Source organism: Sparus aurata, chromosome 10 (genome assembly GCF_900880675.1).
Source record: "Sparus aurata chromosome 10, fSpaAur1.1, whole genome shotgun sequence".
Taxonomy (NCBI): domain Eukaryota; kingdom Metazoa; phylum Chordata; class Actinopteri; order Spariformes; family Sparidae; genus Sparus; species Sparus aurata.
The window spans coordinates 18840196-18856754 of NC_044196.1; the positions used below are offsets into that span (position 1 = coordinate 18840196).

The 16559-nt window shown below is 40.4% G+C and overlaps 2 protein-coding genes and 1 long non-coding RNA gene across 4 annotated transcripts in view; 2 read left to right on the forward strand and 1 right to left on the reverse strand.

Moving 5' to 3' along the window:
- The window catches only part of LOC115590542 (uncharacterized), a 518602-nt gene that overhangs the window by 412446 nt on the left and 89597 nt on the right, over window positions 1-16559 (forward strand). The gene's annotated exons all lie outside the window — the stretch shown is intronic.
- Window positions 12669-16559, reverse strand: part of LOC115590565 (E3 ubiquitin-protein ligase ARIH2-like) — a 29793-nt gene continuing 25902 nt past the window's right edge. The window contains exons 1-4 of one of the 2 annotated variants that reach the window (XM_030431969.1): window positions 14646-14810; window positions 14346-14449; window positions 13853-14002; window positions 12669-13442 (exon numbers count right to left, since the gene is read on the reverse strand). In XM_030431969.1, coding sequence (XP_030287829.1) covers window positions 12984-13442; window positions 13853-14002; window positions 14346-14449; window positions 14646-14724 — 792 coding nt within the window. In that variant the 5' untranslated portion in view covers window positions 14725-14810 and the 3' untranslated portion in view covers window positions 12669-12983. Of the gene's footprint in view, window positions 13443-13852; window positions 14003-14345; window positions 14450-14645; window positions 14811-16559 lie in introns of those variants that run through there. The other variant, XM_030431968.1, reaches the window with a different exon arrangement.
- LOC115590580 (uncharacterized) lies at window positions 14851-15732 on the forward strand. The gene is made up of 2 exons (XR_003985783.1): window positions 14851-15082; window positions 15239-15732. It is a non-coding gene; the product is annotated as an uncharacterized LOC115590580 (long non-coding RNA).

Sequence of the window (16559 nt, forward strand, 5' to 3'; positions counted from 1 at the left end):
TATGCTTATTTCATATATATATAGTTTCACTCATACGCCCATTTTATTGTAGTGGGGCCTCATATAATACTGTACTGTATCATATCATCATGACAGTAGCTCATATTGGATCATATTTTCTTTCTATTATATGCTATTATATTATTATGTTGCCTATTATCACATTTGCACAAATCACTCCTGTTTAATTTCTTACTCATCTATAAGGATTATCTAAAACTCTTTTGTGGGGTGGAGAGTTGCTAATTCTCCGAAGAATGTTAGACTCCGTGTGATGAATCAGATCTCTTTAATACATGCTGCATGGAGCGCTCTAGTCCGCTAAATGCAACTGACTTCACTACAACAGAGTGGAGGTCACATACTTTTATGACAACTCATATCTTACTCCTTCTCAGAGCGATGACCCCCTGATGTTTTATTAGGACAGTAAATTTCATCTTTTCTACCTTCCTGTAACGCCTCATGTAGAGATAATTGCCCCTCATATGACTTTCTGACATACCAAAAGGGAGTCTCTCCTACTCCTCTCACATCCTGATCATCATATTGATTACTGAATGGAAAAGTATGTATTACTAACTTAAGTCAAATGCCACAACTTTAGACTAATTTCTTGTTCAGTTTGCTAATGTCCAATTTCCTCATCAAAATATGTTTGTTCAAGCCAAAAATGCGTTCTGACACCTTGAGTTTCTATGTACTGTTCAGTGGCGAAATAATCATAAGTAATTATTTCATTTTTTATTTTCATTTTTCATGCTTGTATCTGTGTTATCACCCACCACTTTATCCTCATCACTTAACTTATTATCATATTATATAATTCTATTTTGTCTATAATTATCAGTTGTTTTCATTAAACTTCTCTTATTATTTACTATTCTTCAATTATTTGCTATTCTCTTTATTATTTATTAACTATTATTATTATTATTATTATTATTATTATCATTATTATTATTAGCATCATTATTATTGTCCGTAACCGTTGTATCCCTTTTATGGGGTTGCGGGGTTTTGTTACTGGAGCAAATCGCAGTTATCTCTCTGGGCGAAGGCAGGGTACTCCCTGGACGAGTCGCCAGCTCATCGCAGGGCTTCACTGATGGCAGAGGCCGCCACTTCGACATGCAGCTCGGCTCAGCCCGGAGCTGGGATTTGAACAAGCGACCTTCTGATCACTAGCCGACCTGCACTATCTGCTGAGCTACAGCCGCCACCTATATTATTATTATTTATTACTTATTTGTCACAGCACTGATTTAATGCTTGCTCTCTACTCTAAGTCTAAGTTTTCTGCTAAATGCTCAGAGTTTTGGCTGTGGTTTAAATCTTCTAAATTGCAGCTGCCCTGACAGTGTCTCATTGTTCTCTGCACAGAGCCCAGCTGGTTTTCAAGGTCTCCCCTGATCTATTTTTGGTTTGTGTGTCCTGCTTCTGGCCCTCTGTTTCTCTCAATTCTAGCGTAATTTTTAACTATTCTCCCATCTACTTCTCATATTATCATCATTCTTTAGGTCTTTTCTCCGTAATTCAGCCTCTATTCGGTCACAATATTTTAGGTCAAAGGTCCCTATTAACGGCCACTTAGTGGCTCCAGAGGATACTCTGTGCCACCTTTTCATGCATTCCTGGATTTTTCTGTTTTGCATTGGGTGTTTTAACATTACTAGTTGAACGGGTGTCAGTCCTGTCGGTCGCTTACTGGGCATTTTGCCCATTCCGTTAGACGCTGACTGGCACAGCTGGCGCTGCGCAACTTTTATCTTCTATTTTTCCTTCTTGCTGCCGTTATCTCTTTGGACTGGACTGCTCCCGTTTCTGGTCCTCCGGTTATTAATTTTTCTTAAACAATTTAACTGTTTACTTACGTATTTTTGTCAAGAAACAGAAACTCTTTTTCTACCACGTCTCACTACTTTTATTTACTTCTTTAACTTGTTCTGCCTCAATTATTCTTTTATTATTTACACGATACTCTTATTCCTCTTTTATTTTATGACATATATCCATGCATATTTCAGTTTTTTACACTTTTATGTACATATATTTACAAAGGCCTTATGTTATTTTCTTCTATTCTACTCTACAGCTGTTTCACTATAACAGCCCTCTTTCATAGGCGCTGTTCTTGGATCCGCATTATCTCTTTATCTCTTTATCGCTCCAGAGAGGGCACAGCGATTTTTGGCTTCTCCGCCAAACAGAACTTCTCGCGCGTCTAAATCGTTCCTGAGAGGGCACAACGATTATTCGTAAGACCGCCAGTTCTCTTGACCCTTTCCCCGGGTCGAATGAGCTCTTTGTTCAAATCTCACAACACAATAAACAACAATAACAGCAGATTAGACTTGTAGCTCTCTCAACCCTCTGCACGGGCTGCTACAGCCTCTTAATCTACTCACAATAACACTTTATCACCGACTTCTTCGGATTTTTTAAACAACAATGACATCTGATAAGACTTAGTTTCTTCCGGCCCTCTTCACGGCCGCTACAAACTCTCATCTAAATCTTAAACCACAATAACAACTTAATAACGACTTCTCCGGATTTCTACACAATAATAACAACTGACAAGACACTTAGACAACGATAACAATTTGTTCCGACATCAACACGCATTTTATCCTCAGCTGATCTGTCCCTTTTCTTTACTCTTCACAGCTCGAGCTATTCGTTTCAACAGATAACAGCTTAGTGCAATTTTCTTGTGCAATTATTCTCAGTACTGTTACATATTTTACAATATACCACACCATTCCACTTCCAAGACTCAAACACATACAAATCCACATGCAAATTAACATGTTAAAAAGACATTTTTCACATTTATCCATCTCTCTTCATACATACTTTGTTTTATCATTAAAAGGTGGTTAGGGCAGACTATGCATGAACATTAATTATCAGACATAATTCGCGTGCGCACATGGACTGACTTGACTAAATCATACTTTTACATAATATGGCTGAAACATACATATATAATTATCAATCATACATACTCACGTTTTTGACCTGAAGGCTGCTGCCACGCCTCTTAAATACCTCAATTTAGGTCATTACTTTTATAAAGCCGAACTTACTAATAATTAAAATAATTAAAATTATTGTATTATTTTTATAATAAATAAAATGAAGTAACACAATTATGGTAATAATTTAATCCAATTTACTCTAATAAAATTTTTTATTTTTCATAATTATCAGTTTTAGGTTCTTTTGGAGAGGTTTTTAGGACAATACCTGAGACTTGTGGGCTGGGAAGGAGTAGACGGCATCACTCATGAATGAAGAAAAAGTATAAATATATTCCTTACTGGTGTATGGTAGATGAAGGAAAAAGTTTAAATATATTCCTTACTGGTGTATGGTAGATGAAGGAAAAAGTTTAAATATATTCCTTAATGGTGTATGGTAGATGAAGGAAAAAGTTCAAATAGATTCCTTAATGCGTATGGTAGATGAAGGAAAAAGTTCAAATATATTCCTTAATGTGTGGGGCGAAATCTGCCGTCCGGTCCCTCCCGGTCCTCCGCCGCAGGCTGTGTACCGGGCCTCTCCTCCGCGGCTAGGCTCGCCAAATATGTAGTGGGAGACTACCATCCTTATCCGTCAAATTATTCCACAATCAGGCCCAGTAAATCCACTTGAAGGTTAAAATCCAAAATAAAGGAAAAACAGCCCAGATTTTAGATCCAACTCAGAGGAGAAATCCACTCAGAACCTAAGTTCAGAGCAGAGGTGAAATTGCTCAGAACCTAAGTCCAAAAATCACTCCAGAGACTAAGTCCAAAAATTTACTCCAGAGACTAAGTCCAAATCAGAGGCGAGGCAGCAGGTCTTCAGTCAAAAAGGTGTTTATTCCAAGAGAAGTTATAAATCCATTAGGTACCCCCGAACAACTGAGAAATCTCCCCGGATCACCCCCTTTTATACCTGGGGTCAGTGTCACCAACCCCTTCTTGGACCACCCCCCTCGTCATGATCACGCGAGACTATCATCTTAATATTATTTAATATCTTCCCTAATGGCTGCAAAGTGTCTCACCCAGGCCTCTATCTTGGCCTTGGGTGGGCTGCGGCGTCACCTGTTGCTAACTCACTCCAGCTCTGTTATTATAAAGGGAGTATCTGACCTTGGTCTTACATCAGGCTCATATTCACTGTTAGAAGGTGTATTTCTCAAATAAAATGTATATGCATGATCATGACCCAGTATATATTTGCCACTACACTTTCAAGGAAAGACCTTACCTGCCAGACAACAAACACTCTGCTGTTGTTCGACTCAGCCACCTCAAAAGAAAACTGTTAAAGGATGAAAGGTACAAAGAACAGTATATGGATTTCATGGCTGGAGTCATTGAAAGGGGAGATGCAGAGGAAGTTAAGGATGATGGAATTGAAGGAGAGAGATGGTATATCCCTCATCACGGCGTCTTCCATCCACGGAAACCAGAAAAACTCCGGGTAGTGTTCGACTGCTCTGCTAAATGTAAGGGAACCAGCCTGAATGATCATCTTCTCACAGGGCCAGATTTAACAAACAACTTGACAGGTGTCCTATTACGCTTCCGCCAACACCCCATTGCACTGATATGCGACATCGAGAAGATGTTTCATCAGTTTCAGGTACATGAGAGAGATCGAGACTACTTGCGCTTTCTCTGGTGGAAAGATGGAGACCTCAATGCCCAGCCACAGGAGTACCACATGAATGTCCATCTGTTTGGCGCTGCATCTTCTCCTGGATGTGCTAATTATGGACTGCAGCATCTGGCTAAGGAGCTCGAACACAATTACCCATTGGGGTCTCAGTTCATAATGAGAAATGTCTATGTTGATGGTGGGTTGAAGTGTTGACAAAGCAGAAAGTGCCATTCAGCTTGCTCAGGAAGCAAGTGAACTTTGTGCCAAAGGAGGCCTCCATCTGCACAAATTCATATCAAACAGCAAGGCTGTCATGGAGAGTGTACCATCATCAGAGCGCGCAACTAACGTCAAAGACCTAAACCTCACATTTAACAACTCGCCACCAGAGAGAACACTAGGAATTCAATGGAATATTGAAACTGACAGTTTCAGTTTCAGTATCAACATCAAAGATCAGCCAGCCGCTCGTCGTGGTGTTCTATCTACAGTTGCATCCTTGTATGATCCGTTGGGACTTGTTGCGCCATTCCTGCTGACTGGAAAAAGAGTTCTTCAAGAAATGTGCAGAAATGGCACAGGTTGGGATGACGCTCTACCTGATCAACTTCGACCACGGTGGGAGCAGTGGAAGGATGATCTTGTCAACCTGGAGAAAGTAAACATAAAACGCTGTTATTCACCACCTGGATTTGGAAAAGTTATCAAAACAGAGTTGCATCATTTTTCTGATGCCAGCACAAGTGGATATGGCCAATGTTCATATGTGAGGCTCAAAAATGAGAATGGAGATGTTCACTGTGCATTAGTTATGGGAAAATCACGTGTCTCTCCCACCAAGGTCATAACCATTCCCAGATTAGAATTTACAGCAGCAGTTGTCTCAGTTACAGTTAGTGGGATGCTTAAGGAGAAGCTTGAATGTGCACAGGCTGAGGAGTTTTTCTGGACAGACTCCATGGTGGTTCTAGGATACATTAACAACCAGGCACGACGATTCCACACATTTGTGGCCAACAGAGTTCAAAAGATCCATCTCCACACAACTCCTAAACAATGGAGATATATCTCAACTGCTGAAAACCCTGCAGATCACTCATCAAGAGGCTTAACTGCAAGCGAGCTTCTTTTGTCTAACTGGCTCACAGGACCAAAATTCTTGTGGGAAAAGGAAATTTTGCCCCCATCAGACAAGATCCCAGAGCTTTCAGTTGGAGACCCTGAAGTCAGAAAGGCTCAAACACTGAACACAGGAACCACAGAGCAAAAAGGCCTTGCAGATCGGCTATCTAACTTCTCTTCCTGGCCTAGTGCAATTCGAGCCATTGCACGCATTCAGCGGCGAATAAACAATGACAAGTCAAATGGCATCTCCACAGTACTAGAGCGAGAGAAAGCAGAGTGTTTCATCATTAAGGCTCTACAAAGTGATGCTTATAAAGATGACTTGAAATCACTGAGCAAAGGAATCAAACTGCAAACCCACAAACAGCTATACAAACTGGATGCCTTCATAGACAATGATGGTGTGCTGAGGGTGGGAGGAAGGCTGAGTCACTCTCTTCCTAGTTCATTCAAGCATCCTGCAATAATTCCAAATGATCACCACATCACCAGGCTGATAATTGCACACTGTCATGAGAAAGTCAAGCACCAAGGCAAGGGACTTACAGTCAATGAAATACGGTCAAAAGGTTACTGGATCTCAGGGATGAACCGAGTAGTATCATCCTATATTTGGCAGTGTGTGACATGCAGGAAGCTGAGGAGGTCTGCAGAGATACAAAGAATGGCTGATCTTCCACCAGAGCGTATAGAGCCTTCACCACCATTTGCATATACAGGAATGGACTGTTTTGGCCCATTTTTCACTAAACAAGGAAGGAAGGAGCACAAAAGATATGGTCTCATCTTCACCTGCTTCTGCTCTCGGGCAATTCACATCGAGATGCTTGACGACCTGTCTTCAGACTCCTTCATAAATGGTTTACGGTGTTTCGCCATACGTGGTGCAGTTCGGCAAATCAAATCTGATCAAGGAACTAACTTTGTGGGAGCGAAGAATGCGTTCAATGAAGCTCTGAAGGAACTTGACACAGACCGACTCACTGCTTTTCTTGCTGATAAGCAGTGTGACTTCATTATGAATGCAGCACATTCCAGTCATGTTGGTGGAGTATGGGAAAGGCAGATACGACCAGTCAGAAGTATTCTCAGTGTTACCCTTTCACTCTCCTCAGGCAGGCTAAATGATGCTTCTCTGAGAACCTTCCTTTATGAAGCTATGGCAATTGTAAACAGCCGCCCACTGACTGTTGATAACCTACACGACCCAAAGAGCCTTGAGCCACTTACCCCAAATCACCTGCTCACTATGAAGTCTGTAACCACCCTACCACCACCTGGAAGGTTCATAAAGGAGGACATGTATGCTCGAAAAAGGTGGCGTCAGGTACAGTTCCTTGCAGAGCAGTTCTGGAGTCGGTGGCGCAAAGAGTACCTTTCCAACATAGCTGTCAGACAGCGTTGGCATGATCCAAGGAGAAACTTGAAGGTTGATGACATAGTTTTAGAGAGGAGAGATGATTTGCCAAGAAATGAGTGGAGGTTAAGTAGAGTTACAGAAGTCACTGTTAGTAAAGATGGACTTGTCAGGAAGTTCAAACTGTGTATTGGTGATCGTAACCTTAGTAGTAAGGGTGAACGCTGTAACAAGGTTACTGTAATAGAGCAGCCAGTTCAAAAACTGGTTTTGCTACTGGAAGCTTCTTAAAGTGCACCTTTTCTTTTGGTCTTCCATAATCCAAACTAATAGTCCCTGGTTCTATTTCATACATTTAAAAATGTGTTTATGCATACTGTTTAATATAACTATATTTACCTGTTGGTTTCACTGAAGATGTAGAAATCATTCGTAATTTAGTGAACATTGTGCTTTTCTGTTAATCACTCATGATTTGGTGGGAGTGTAAAGGACTCTAATTTAGCATTCTTTGTGTTGCCTTTGATTTTATCAGTTTTTTATATTTGTATGTATTTTTTGACGTTTTATTTTGAAATGTAAATTTTATTTTAAAAGACAAATCCGGACGTTACTGTGCCATGTTCACGAGCTTTACGGTGCGCTCCGTCAGTTAACAGCAGAAGACGGATGAACGGAGAAGCAAGATTTTATCGTACTGTTTAGTGTCTCCAGAGAGGGAACAAGGTATGAAATTGGTTGTGTATTTGTTGTTGGTTTGACTGACATTAGCTAAAGTGTGTAAATATTTTGTTTGTTTGTTTTTTGTAACAATTGATTTATTTAAAAGAAATGTTTTGCTGTTTCTCTGTACAGCTCTTACGTTGTGACATGGGAAATTAAAGGCCATGAAACAGCAGTTGAAAGAGTCAGACCATCAAACTTCTGGAGTTGCTACATAGACCAACTTACTAAGTTTGTGTTACTTTAGTTTATGTAATTAAACTGAGAAATTCAATATTTCATGGATTAAAAACATTTATGATCACCATCTGAAAGCCTTTTTATTTGGGGGGGAGTTAATCTTACCTTCTCCGAACAAGTAATGGTAACTAAATGATATTGATTAACTTCGAATAATAATTATCAGGTATTACCTACTTAGCAATCAAGAGTTAATTTTACCCAATTTTAATGAGTAAGAAGTTGTTAAATATATACAGAAATGTTAGATAAATATAACCCAATTTATTTTAGTATTCCATAGCTTTTTATTTCAGTTATTTTATACTCAAAATATGGAATTAAATCTACCCAAAAAAAGTAGATGCAAATTGTTACCTCAGATTTATTGGGTAAATTCTATATGTTAGTTTTTACAGTGTACAAACAGGAGTTTGAGAGATTATGTGTATGAGATTATGTGTTTCACCGGCAACCTGGAGCTCCATCTGCTGACGGTGTTGGTGAACAGGACAGTCAGTTGAATATGTAATCTGTATGTGTTCTTAACCAATGTTATCAACAACATTCCTCATCATATAATCAAGAATACAAAACATTAAATAATTACGTTTTTAAAAGTGGGATGCTCCTTTTGATTTGAGTCATACTTAATTAATTTGATGAATCCCATTGTCTTCCATTTATCAAAAACCAACATCATTCTGTCAAGGATATTACCACATGGGCTCAGGAACCCTTCGGAAAACCATTGTCAGTTAACACAGTTTGTCTCTACATCTACAAGTGCAAGTTAAAACTCTACAATGCAACGAGAAAGCCATATATCAAACAACATCCAGAAATGGTGCCAGCTTCTCTGGGCCCGAGCTCATCTGAGATGGACTGAAAGTGGAAATGTGTGCTGAGGTCTGACGAGTCCACATTTCAAATAGTTTTTGGAAATCATGGACGTCGTGTCCTCCTGGCCAAAGAGGAAAAGGACCATCCAGATTGTTATCAGCGCAAAGTTCAAAAGCCAACATCTGTGATGGTATGGGGGTGTGTTAGTACCCATGGCATTGTTAACTTGCACATCTGTGAAGGCACCATCAATGCTGAAAGGTACATACAGGTTTTGAAGCAACGCTGCCATCCAAGCTACGTCTTTTTCAGGGAAGTGCCGAGCCACATTCTGCACATGCTCCAACAGCGTGGCTTGGTAGTAAAAGAGTGCGGGTACTAGACTGGCCTGCCTGCAGTCCAGACCTGTCTTCCATTGGAAATGTGTGGAGCATTATGAAGCGCAAAATACAACAGCGGAGGCCCCGGACTGTTGAGCAACTGAAGTCGTATATCAAGCAAGAATGGAAAAGAATTCCACCTACAACACTTCAACAATTAGGCTACATTCACACTGCAGTTACAAGTGACCTGAATCCGATTTTTTCGCTCATATGTGACCCATATCTGATTTGCTTTTGACAGTGTGAACAGCACAAGTCGCATTGAATCTGACATTTTCTAATCAGATTCAGGCCACATTTAAATGTGGTACTGAATCTGATACGTATCGGATTTTTTTGAATGCGACCGCAATCTGAACAGCCAGGTCGCATTTAATGCGACTTTGACGTCATTTTGACCCGCGCTGCACTGTTTTGTAAATGAATGACAAATAAAGTTGATTGAAAAAAAAGTGTGCTACAGGCGGGAGCGAGCGGGAGCCACGAACATAATCAAACAAACATGGAGGACAGCAGTGATCCTGCTCGGTGTAACCAGCCACATCCCGATCCCACCACTCCTGGCTCCGACGCCGCATCCATATACTCCTCTGTACGGATGTTGCCGCTATTGCTCCGCATAGAGCCATCATTAAAATATGAATTTTCTTTCTCCTCTTCCTCCTTCGTGATATCACCTGCTCACAAATTTGCTGGCTGCCGCCACACACTTTTTTTTAGCATTAAGCCATACAGTCCCACGTTACCGGTTGCCGTTGCCATGTTCGCTTCCGTAAACACCGCTGTGGCGTGATGTCATCAATGATCAACTGCGCATGTGGGTCACTTCAGGAGCGTGAGCTGTTCACACAGCAATCCGTAGACAGGCCGAATTTAAAGAGGTAATGTGAACAGCCAAACAAAAAAATCGGATTTGAGCAATAAATCGGAATTGTGCATTAAGACCTGCGGTGTGAACGTAGCCTAAGTGTCCTCAGTTCCCAAACGCTTACTGAGTGGTGTTAAAAGGAAAGGTGATGTAACATAGCGGTAAACACACCCCTGTCCCGGCTCTTTTGGAATGTGTTGCAGGCATCAAATTCAAAATAAGTGAATATTTGCAAAAAAACAACAAAGTTTATCAGTTTGAACATTAAAAATCTTGTCTCTGTAGTGTATTCAATTGAATGTAAGTTGAAAAGGATTTGCAAATCATTGTATTCTGTTGTTATTTACATTTTACAAGATGTCCCAACTTCATTGGAATTGGGGTTTGTAGAAGAAGTACTCTTTTATATATATATATATATATAGTGGAGATCAAAATTAGAGAACAACCTATAATTTGCTAAATTTTAAAGTCACTGCTTGTATATATTTGAAGTTATGCTAACATGAATATAAGGGCAGATTTTTGAGCATATTTCAGAATTTAAGCATATTCTCAAGCATATAAAAACCTTTATTGAGAAATTTTCAGAACAGCTCTGATCAAAATTAGAGAACACTTTCAGATACCTCCCAGTTATTGGTGTTAATCTGGCACCTTTATTGTTGGACACACCCTATTTACCTGGCAGCTCTCCTAGTTACTTTGCAAAATGGCAGGCCGCTCTAAGATGACTGAAACCCTGCGACAGCAGGTTGTCCAGATGAAGGCCAAATGGATGACCCTCTCAGCCATTGCAAGAGAGGTTGGGCATTCCAAGTCTGTGATTTCAAGAATATTGAAACTTTACAATGAAACAGATTTAAATCCCCCCAAAAGGCTGGTTGTCCACGTAAAACAAGTGCACAAGAGGACAGGATTATACGAAGACTCTCAATGGGGAATCGGTTCAACACTGCAGCTGGAATTGCTCGCCAGTTCAGTGCTGAACAGGGCAAGGATCTGTCTCGGCACACAGTGTCTCACCGTTTAAGACAATTTGGACTGAAAGCCCACTCAGCAGTGACCAAACCTCTCATCAGCAGAAAGAATAAAAAGGCTAGACTTGCCTTTGCTGAGGAGCATGTTGTGTGGACAGAGGAGAGCTGGTTCAGAGTGCACTTCAGTGGATGAGAGTAAGTTCAATTTATTTGGGTCTGATGGGAAACATTATGTTCGGCGTCAAACTGGGGAAAGACTAACCTATAGTGTGTAAAGAAGTCAGTCAAATTTGGAGGAGGACGTGTCATGGTTTGGCGGATGTTTTCTGCAGCAGGAGTTGGGCCTCTTGTAAAGCTACATGGCAGGGTGAATGCAAATGTTTATGTGAACCTCCTTCACTGCAATTGTCTCCCAATCAGCCCACAATTTTCATGCAAGACAATGCCCCCTGTCACACTGCAAAACGGGTAAAGCAGTTCCTTGAAGCTAAGAATATTGAAACATTGAAATGGCCAGCCCAGAGTCCAGATCTAAACCCCATAGAGAATCTCTGGAAAATCCTTGGCGACAAAGTAATGACTAAGAAACCCACTACAGTTACCGAACTGTGGAAGAGACTGCAGGAAGAATAAACCAAGATCAAACCAGAGCAGTGTGAGAAACTAGTGATGTCCTGTGGGCGCAGATGTGCTAAAGTTATTTAAAGCAAGGGCCTCTACACTTCCTATAAATTTTAGAATCATACAGCCCTAAAAAAAGGGGTAAAAATCCTGCATTCAATTTAACGTAAGAGGGGGGAATGTTATATTAAAGGATAAGTAGAAGCTATTTTTCACTCAGCAGTCAAAAGTGACTATTGATGCTGAGTTTTACCTTGAATGGACTGCTAGAAAGAGCAATGACCTGAAGGTGGCGCCATTGTCCAGGAGTTCAAGGGTGTGACGTTTAAAGACAGTCAGAACTTAAATGGAAGTTGTGGGACATTTATAACATTTTTAGGGTTTTAGGCCACTTTACATCGGCCTACTTTTATATTTCACTACATTTAATTTTTACTTTTCACTCCACTACATTTATCTGACAGCTGTAGTCGACGGTTACTTTTCAGATTCAGGTTTATAAATCGTTAATATGACCTCCTCGTCGCAACTTGTGAGTATTTATTACATTTCTGTGATGCAGCAATAATTAATGATCAAATTTAAAATGAAAATATGATAATACTGAATGTTTTCTACTTCAGTTATATGTACTAAAGCTAACTTTGATGCCAATAAAATTCATTAGAATTTGATATTTAAAGTAAATTTGGCCAATAACAATACTTTGAATGGACTTTTCACTATAACCAATTGTCTTTATTGTGTGATATTTTCTTTTATATTTGTAAATCATCTAAATACTTCTTCTACCACAGTCATTTGTCTGTAGTTATTCCACCAGTGAATCACCAATGAGCTGTTCAAATAAAACAGCTCAAGTAGAAATAATGTATTCAAACCCAAGAGCATGTGTGTATTCATTTTTATTCGACAGGAAAATACATTTTGTTTTGTCAGGAGAATACACACTGTCACAATGAGATAACATAAAGGAGCTGAAGATGATTCTTAATGAAAACAGGTAAATCTTTTCTATCGTGGAAAAAGGGAAATAAATCTCATGTTGTGTGATATTGTGTCAATAAAGACCAAAAAAGAGCCAAACAAAAGCTGGTATTGGGCTAAATATATGTGTGAGTAATAACAACAATGATGATTAGCATTATAACAACATCAAAAGGTGTGTTTGTGTTTCTTGAGATCACAGTATTGAATCAACACAATTATCTGATCTGCCTCACAGGTATGGAGGTCTGTCTTGGTGCTACACCAGAGGAACAAACATCGAAATACGAGTATGGTTGTATCTTCTGGCACTCTGTAGTGGTCTTTAGACACACAAAACAAAACGACACTTTACACTGTGAACAGACAACGTTTTTACATCGAGTTCCATTATGTACTACCAGCATACCACAGGTGGGACAGGCTCGGATGGAGGGACATCCTGTGGCCCCCTTCACCTCCTTGAAGACGACATCTCCACAGGTCTTTAATGTTTCCAATGAGCTCTGGCAGCCTTCATTGTCACAGGAGTCTGTACGTAGAGCCGGACTTTTCCATTCCCTCAAACACTGCCAGCAGAACTTATAAAGGGTTTTTTTTCTAGCTGTGCACACCGTGCATCTGACACTGAGATCACTGAGGTCAGTTCTCATCACACGAGACTTGCAGCCAGGACACTGTGAAGAGAAGTCATGTGGCTAAATGAGTTTGAGTTTTGAATTCAAGGGGGGGGGGGGGGCCAACAGGGGCCAGTGCCCCCGTAACTCTAAGTCTGGACCCCCCTGTGGACCCCCTGACAGGGAGTCTGCATCAATAATACAATGACAGATTTCTTGCAATGATTTTGTTTTGAAGGGAAAGGCAGAAATAAAGTGTCTCAGCAGTTTACTACCCAATCAAAATTGCTGAAATTGTAAACACTGCTTTGTCTGAATGAGGGATTTATCTTTTTTTGCGGGTTGTATGTGCCCCCAAACAAAAAAGCCGGCCCCGACCTGGCCCCACTATTAAAACTGGTCTAGAACCACCACTTCTCAAATGTATTTCTATTTTTGTATTTTTTCATTAATGTAATGTAGATACTTACTTCTCTGATACCCAAGTGCTGTTTGGCAGCATTACGGAACCTTTTGTCTTCAAATTCTTTCACTTCTTCAGGAGTCAGAAGCGCCATTTTACGAACTTCCTCAAAGGACCACTCAGCATCACACTTAGCGCACATAAACCTGCACTGTTTCTGAAAATACATACAGAATACAACACAGAAAGATGTTCACCTGTCAACGCTAGCAGGATTCACAGCAATTAACATTCCTTTCCTAAGAAATACATTTTTCTGGTTCAGCTGTAACTCTCACAGCTACAGGAAATGATTTTCTCTTTGCTGATAGATAACTCTGCTTTGTCTTTCTCTCTTTCTCTTTCTTTCTTTCTTTCTTTCTTTCTTTCTTTCTTTCTTTTCTGGCTATTAAAAACTATTTTCACTTGAAAGTTACTACATACTAACTAAGCTGCCGCTAGGCCTGTGTATCCTTCTAGTCACTAACTGTCATGAAGGTGCAAACATCTGAACATCATACCTCGTCATCCAACAACCTGCGACAATGATCAGTCAGAGACATCGGAGTAACAGCATGACCGCAGGACATCTCTGCTCTGAGGGACTTGAAGTCTTTACACAAAACTGTGAGACACAAACAAAGTAGAAGCAGTGTTATGGGCTTTCAGCTATAATTAACCTGGTGAATTCAAATTCAGTGAAAATAGAACTAAGCTGTAGTCTACAGGTTATAGATAGTGGACGCTCTTGTGCAGTCCATTTTTGTTTATTATGCTGTGTAGGCATTGACCTGCGATCATTTTAAAATGTAGTTACTTACAGTCTAACTCATCTTCTCCGTCTACAAATGTCAGCGTGCGGTCCTGCGGGTTGTAACGCTTCTCGGAGCTGCTGGCCATCTTTACTAAAAGAACTCCCTAAAGATGCGGAGGAGCTGTGCAGGTTTTCTCTTCTTCACGGCGGTTGTTTCCCCGAAGTCACGTGGTTCGTAAGGGCGCTACCTGAGGCGCAGTTGCCGATACTGCATCTGCACCCTGAGCTTTCAGTCTGTATCTGAACAAGCAGGCGCCAAGAAGAGCAATCCACAGAGTCCTCACTGCACCACGACGGAGCTGCAAGATGGTATTCCAGCTGAGAGTACATTCACCCACAGGAGAGGAAAAGATCATCGATCTGTGCGACAACGAAGAGCAGACGAAGAAGACCACTGTGCTGCAATTAAAACAGTTAGCCTAATCAAGAAAACATTCATGACTGGTATCAACTTAACTTAACTTCCTTAAGGAGATTTTAATTGGTGTGTGTGTGTGTGTGCGTGCGTGTGTGTGTGTGTGAGAGTGCATTTTTTATTTCATTACAATTCATTACAACTCAACATTTTGTAATGTTTTGACGACTTACTTCTGCTTCAAGATGACAACTTGCAGCTTATCTTCGGAGGAAAGAATCTGGAGGAAGGGACCCTTCTGGTGTCCCATAACATCAAGCACATGTCCACCATTCATACAGCCATACAACTGCCCGGTGGCGTCTGATGAAGAAGAGCGCCACAGGCTCTCACCGTGCCACAATGAGACCAATATGAGACACATCTTTACAGGCCCACTAACATTACAAAGCACAAATGAATCTGTGATCATTCTTTGGGTTTGGGTCTCACATACGCGCATAGAACTGTGTTAAATGAAGACAATATTTTCCTCATAGCTGCGATATGATTAACAACCAGCTGGGTACAAGTTTGAAAATGACACAATGATTAAAAATGTTTGTCTGTTTCTGTATCAGACATTATTCTTTGATATTGTGTGATGTTTATGTTTTATTTCGGAAAATGGAGCTCATCATGTTAATTTGATATTGTGTGATATTCGCTTTAACGGCATGAAAATAAATACGAAACCAAGCTGCGCCTGTTTTCATTTGAGTGTAACGTTGTGCCAATGTGCGAAGTGAAAATTCAACAGTGACTGCCTTTTAAGATGTTATTCTGATAATCGCATAATGTGGGCTCTCCCTCCGAACAAGAAATGAGCCCTGATTCTTCATACAAACAGTTTCAGCAGTTCATCTTCGGTCCAGGGCTTCAATTGTGTTGAAAAGTGGTAGAAACATGAGAGCTTACACGGGGACATCACATGGGCGCATCAAGAACACATAACTGAAACTCCCAGCGAGCAATCTTATGTCTAAAAGATGTATAACAGCCGTCTGTATGCAGAGAAGAAGAAGAAGAATCTTTATTTTATCACACATCAGCACGATGGAACTGCTCTGCAGCTAAAATAACGTAACAATATCAAAGTGCCGGAAAACATGAACACAAAATCATTTTAATAATTTGCTCATTTGTAGGCTGGGACGATACGATTAGTGTGAACACTTTACATGTGTTTATATATTTATCCTCGGGTCCAACTAAACTTCAGCAGAGACTCTTTTCTCAGCTTCATTTTCTGTGAGCTGTAAACAGGTCAGAGCAGACACACTGCCGGTGTGAGCGAAGCTGCGTCATCTCCAGATTCTGAGTCTCCACTTGTGTTTCATAACATCCTCTACACTGGTTTATTATATGATCGCACCGGTGAGTGTTACCTTTCTGTCTTTCGTTTAGGCTTACATTACCAAACTGCCTTAAATATGCTGGCAAATATGTTTCAATTGTTCATGTTTTTCTGCTATTTGCTTCCTGTACAGCTGCGTGGCCGATTTATTTCCTTTTTTTTCCGTATCT